The sequence below is a fragment of the Asterias amurensis genome, chromosome 16, assembly GCF_032118995.1.
Source record: "Asterias amurensis chromosome 16, ASM3211899v1".
NCBI lineage: Eukaryota > Metazoa > Echinodermata > Asteroidea > Forcipulatida > Asteriidae > Asterias > Asterias amurensis.
The window spans coordinates 4,240,603-4,246,602 of record NC_092663.1 but is presented as its reverse complement, the minus strand read 5'-3'; the positions used below and the strand labels follow the sequence as shown (position 1 = coordinate 4,246,602).

General features: G+C 35.0%; 1 protein-coding gene across 4 annotated transcripts in view; it reads right to left on the bottom strand.

Annotated features, from left to right (window-relative positions):
- Positions 1 to 329: 329 nt before the first annotated feature.
- Positions 330 to 6,000, bottom strand: part of LOC139948994 (uncharacterized) — a 210,612-nt gene continuing 204,941 nt past the window's right edge. For all 4 annotated transcript variants that reach the window (XM_071947379.1, XM_071947381.1, XM_071947380.1 and 1 more), the window contains 4 exons: positions 5,380 to 5,417; positions 3,922 to 4,026; positions 2,981 to 3,026; positions 330 to 1,886 (listed from right to left, as the gene is read on the bottom strand). In XM_071947379.1, coding sequence (XP_071803480.1) covers positions 1,558 to 1,886; positions 2,981 to 3,026; positions 3,922 to 4,026; positions 5,380 to 5,417 — 518 coding nt within the window. In that variant the 3' untranslated portion in view covers positions 330 to 1,557. The remainder of the gene's footprint in view (positions 1,887 to 2,980; positions 3,027 to 3,921; positions 4,027 to 5,379; positions 5,418 to 6,000) is intronic.

Sequence of the window (6,000 nt, the reverse complement as noted above, 5' to 3'; positions counted from 1 at the left end):
CTAAATGTGTTTGATTGATTGTATATTCATCTGTTTATTTATTGTTTTATGATCATATTTTTTTATCTTATTTTTGGACCTTTTAATTATATAGTTTTTTTGTGGTTAAAATTTTGATATTTTTTTTTTTTTTTTCTTAATGTAAAGCGCCTGGGAGCATTTTTAATGGATTTGGCCCAATGTAATTTGTTTTAAATTATTACCATAATTATCTACCAGTCTTGTTTTGTACCTGCTATAAATTTAAATATTGCACACATTTTATCTTATACAGTTCCACCTGTTGTCCCAAATTATTATGCATCAAAATAAAACGCACATATTCATCATGTTGCTGATATTATTAATAAATTATGATAATCAATAAATAATTGCTCAAACTATTAAATTAAGTCACTATGCCATTGAAAAATTCACAGCCCACTATTAAAATGACTTTTTAGCTAGAAGCAAATACAACAAACGGCTATGCATCCTAGACAAAAACTATCAAATAATTAATTAAGTTCCAGGCCATCGTCAAACATTTTAGATTCACTTGTTCACTTTCTCCATCAAACATTTCCATGACTAAACATCAGTTTCCCACAATATTTAAGTACACATACTTAACAAAACTGTTTTTTTTTTTTACAGAGAGGCTATAATCTAAAATTCATTTATGTGATTGATTTATTTACTAAAAGGCAGGCTTAATGTTAAACGTTGTAAACTGCCATTGATGACTTTTGATAAACTTTTGATAAACTTCAGAGCACCTTTTTTGTTGTCATAATCCAAACAGTTCGCTGACGTCACATTCCAAACATTGTTGTCTGTATGCTTTTGGCATTTGTAAGGAAAATTTGTAGCTTATTCATGAAATTCGATCATATTAAATTAAAATAGCATAGGAATCAACCTTTTGACTGGCAAAACCAAATTATTGTCTTTGTATTGTACAGAACTCATTGATTTTGATGTTCAATGATGTCACAGTTCAAACTTCGCTTTTAAAAACTATCAAGTAAAATGACATTTTATAAACCATTTTAACACGAGATAAACTCTAATGAGGACTCCTTTGAAGAACTTTGTTTAGAAAATAAATGCTCTGTTGCATTACTAGTCAGGTATCAAAAGCCAACAGCAAGCTTGTTATTTTAACAGACAGTTTAAATTCAACAAAAGAATATTGAAAATTAAGTCTTTAAATGTCTGTAAATTAAATAGGACGACACTGAAAAGAACCTAAACGAGATTAGAAGAACAAAAGTCTTTGTGCATTAACATTTTTCGTGTGTGTGCAATAACTGCTTTAAAAAAATGTTCCTTTGTGAATTCCCCAGAAACATTATCAACTCCTTTGAAGTATGCAGTACAGGCAGCCAACTTATCATTAGAGCAACAATTTCTACCCTAACCTTTATTAACAATTTACGAATTAACTATCGATTTTTTCAAAATAAAATTTAAAACTATCAATTTAAACTTTAATAAAACACAACCTAAATGTGAAAGTTCGACATGACAAAATTATTGTGGGAAAGTGATATTTTTAGTCAAGACAATTTTTGTCTATGGCTGGAGGGCGAACTGGTTCACCACAACCGACTGTAGCGGATCGTAGCTACAAGCATTACACTCGCATCCCTGTATCTCGTAGTAGGGATGCACAAACTTGGTCCCGTTGTTACACAGCATACTCGCAAAGTTCTGATATAGCGTGGTTGGCTTACAACAACCGCAGTTGTAGCTGATACGCGCATCTGGCAGCATGGTGACGCGGGTGTTGGAGACACACAACCCTTCACAATCTGTGTAGGTGACTCTCTCCTCCGATAGACAGTCGTCAATTTGGATGTAGTTTTCGTGTGAGCGGAAGAAACAGCCTTGCTCATCTGGAACTGTTATCAAAACAAATAAGTCATTTAAAAATTTATCGGTTTCCCTTGTTGTTTATATTGTATTACTGTAAATATTACTGTAAAGTGCGAGTTATAGTCGGGCGCGCGATGGTCGGGAGTCGGAAATCGTGTCGCGCGATAATAAAAAGACACGGTTTTTAAGCCTCAGTCTTAGGATTGCGCGCAAGATTTCCGTCGCGCGACCATCGCGTGACCGACTATAAACCGGCCTTTAGGCAGAGCTGTGCTGTACGGCAAAGCTGTATGATCGCTGCTAGTGTCAAACTGTTATAACCCAATTGATTTAATTCAACTTGCCTCAAAAAGCTTTCAACAAAACGCAAAATTGAATATTTACCAGTAAGAACATGGTATCCAAAGCCTTAAGTTTTTTAATACATTGTACTTTTCAATTCAATTCAGTTCAATCCATACTCCATCCACAATCCAAATAGAAACTTATTGGTTTCAGTCTATTTTTATGGTCTAGGTAAAACATTTTTACGCCACTAAAGAAACCCATGGGCTAATCTCAAAGCGCCCTGATAATCTAGGGCCAGTTGGGGTAAACCAGTGTCAACTAGTTTCAACTGGTTTTGACTGGTTTTTGAGTACTTCTTGGTTTGAGTCTATTTTGATGATCTAGGTAAAACATGTTCTCGCCACTAAAGAAACCATTGGCTAATCCTAAAGAGCCCTGATAATCTAGGGCCAGTTGGGGTAAACCAGTGTCAACTAGTTTCAACTGGTTTTGACTGGTTTTTGAGTACTTCTTGGTTTGAGTCTATTTTGATGATCTAGGTACATGTAAAACAATTGTTAAGCAAATAAAGAAATCCTGTGCTAATCCTAAAGAGCCCTGATAATCTAGGGCCATTTGGGGTTAACCAGTGTCATCTAGTTTCAACTGGTTTTGACTGGTTTTTGAGTAGTCTGTTTTTTTGATCCAGGTAAAACGTTTTTTACTCCACTAAAGAAATCTAGGGCTAATTCTAAAGAGCACTGATAATCTAGGGCCAGTTGGGTAAACCAGTGTAAACTAGTTTCAACTGGTTTTGACTGGTGCCAACCAGTAATGGTTTCTTGATACATACCACATATTGGACAGCAAGTATATTCGTTCACCTCCACAAGCTGTCCCTGTTAGGAGCAAACACAAAAACATAAAATATTAGTGCTTTGTACATGTTTGTAATGTATTATACTTATCATCACTTTAAAGGAACTGGACCCTATTGGTAATTACTCAAGACAACTGTTAGAGTAAAAACCTACTTGGTAACAAAGAACGGGGAGCTGTGCATAACATTGTGAGAAATGGCTCCCTTTGAAGAAACTTAGCTCTTGAGAAAATGGTTATTTCTCACTTGAACAATAAAAGACCTCAGCTGAGGAATTGTATTAAGCATATGAAAGCCAATAAACTTGTGCAACAAGTGTGTTTTTTCTTTCATTATTCTCTCGCAACTACGACCACCAATTGAGTTAAAACTTTCACAGGTTTTTTTCTTTGTGCAAATGTTCTTGTTATTCTTATTCTTTGTTTGGCCATTAAACAATTACAAATACAAGCAGACAGTATGTCAAATAGATAATATAAAAACAAAAGTAAATACAAAGCAAGACAAACATTAAGGGCACAGGAAATTACAAAACCACCCTAATGTGATGGCCAGGATAAAAAAAAGTATAATTAAACACTGTAGCTCGAAAACCTGTTAACCCAGTCACATAGGGAGGCAAACACTATATAAAATACTCTCTTTGGAAAATAATAATAATTTGAAATAAATATCAATATAAATAATCTGTATACACAAAGCACAATTTAAAATAACAAAAATCAAAACCAGAAATTAGACAAGCAAATAGCAAATAATAAATAAATAAATAAACAAGCAAATAGCAAAGTGAGAAGACTGGTCTTTGACACATACCAAAGGTGTCCAGTGTCTTAAAGGTGCCAGTAAACAAATATTCAAACAATTCTTCTAATTTCAAAGAGCACAGATGAAACACATTGATTGGGACTTACATTTGGACATGTCCTGTTGCAGGTGATGTATTCAGTGATTATTTCACTGTTCGCTCCACATTTCATGATTGTACACGGCCGACCAATTGGCATCACTTCGCCTTCCTAGAGTATTACAAGAAAAAGAGAACAAATCAAAGAGTGTTCCTTATGTAGGATGAGTTGAAGACACAATGTCACAGAGCTGTTACAACAAAATGAGGCTTATTACCAGGATAATGTTACTACCCAAGCTACCATCTTACATGTTTAACATTCCTTAAAGAAGTGTTACAGAATTGGTAAGGAACAAAAACGTGTAGATCACAGATTTACATAAAACTTACACGGTGTAATGATGATGATAGTAGAAAACATCCCTTGAAATATTTCTGTCTGAAATTTCACATTTGATGCGAAATAAATAATCTAATTTCGCATTAGGAGTTTAACGCTCAGTGAGTGTTTTATTCATTTTTGTTTTGGCATCGATGCAATACAAAATTTGTAATCAGTTTTTCACTATTCTCTCGTGAACCAGATGGCCGATCGTTCTCAAACATCTACAGGTTTGTCAGTTTATGTGTATGATGGATTACATACACTGCCAGCAACTTTTCTGCTAGCAAAATCAATTATGTAATGTTCCTTTTAACAATTGTACTAAATTTGTTTATACATGTGCATGTAATTCTCCTTTTTTGACCAATATGGAAATCAATGTGGATTGACTAATTGATTGATTGATTGATTGATTGATTGATTGATTGATTGATGATTGATTGATTGATTGATTGATTGATTGATTGATTGATTGATTGTTCTCACATCCTAAGTTTGTTGGTAAAGCTTACCAATTTTAACCATAGAGCTTTATATATTGACTAGAGCCCTAACTTGCTCTGCGTTTTGAAGTCACCCTAGGCGCAGACATGTTTGATGTGTTGCGTGAATTCGGATCGATTTTAATTTTAAGAGAACACACATTGCAGCGATTTTTTTAATATTCTGAGTGTGCTTTTAACGTACGCAACTGCCCAATCACGTACGTCCGCGCTACAAGCAAACCGTAACTTCGACTTGATTGACGTGCTAAAAAAAATGTACGCGCCTTTTAAACATGACGCTCACAGTTTGTGACGCTGATCAGCAGATTGTGCGTTCACATTTGCTGCATTTTTTGCTTCGATGACACATAAAAAAGAACAAACACACTATCATGCAAATAGCCGTACAAAACTTCAAGCTTTTGTATTGGTTTGTACATAAACATTGATGCGCCCACACGGCTTCAAAACCTTAGTGCGTGTATAGCGGGGTGTTAGCACTCTAGTCAATATATATAGCTCTATGATTTTAACACACTGGTCTCTCATCTGTACACATTCAGATGACCATCAATGCAAAAAATACTTGATCCCAAAAATATACAATTAAAATACCTTTATTGTTAATTAATTAATTTGTTGATAAACTTACCTCATACTCCTCTCCATTGAACTTGCAAACAGGAGTCTCTGCAAGAAAGAAGTTCAAGTGACAGGTGGATTAAAAAACAAATTGAATATTGTTTGTATACTGTATTCATTATTGCAACCTGTACTAGAAACCAGTATCACAATGTTATAAAAGCACCAATGATCCAAGATAGTTCTGAACAGAAACAGAACCAGTACAGAACAGAACTGGTTCTGAGAAGACCAAGTTCAGAACAGAACTGGTTCTGAGGAGACCCAGTTCAGAACAGAACTGGTTCTGAGAAGACCAAGTTCAGAACAGAACTGGTTCTAAAAAGACCCAGAAGAGAACTGGTTCAAAACAGAACTGGTTCTAAAAAGACCCAGTTCAGAACAGAACTGGTTCTGAGAAGACCAGGTACAGAACAGAACTGGTTTTGGGGAGACCCAGTTCAGGAAAGAACTGGTTCTACAAAGACCCAGTTCAGAACAGAACTGGTTCTGAGAAAAAGACCCAGTTCAGAACAGAACTGGTTCTAAGAAGAAAAAACTATTCAGAACAGAACTGGCTCTACAAAGAACCAGTTCAGAACAAAACTGGTTCTGAGAAAAAGACCCAGTTCAGAACAGAACTGGTTCTCTG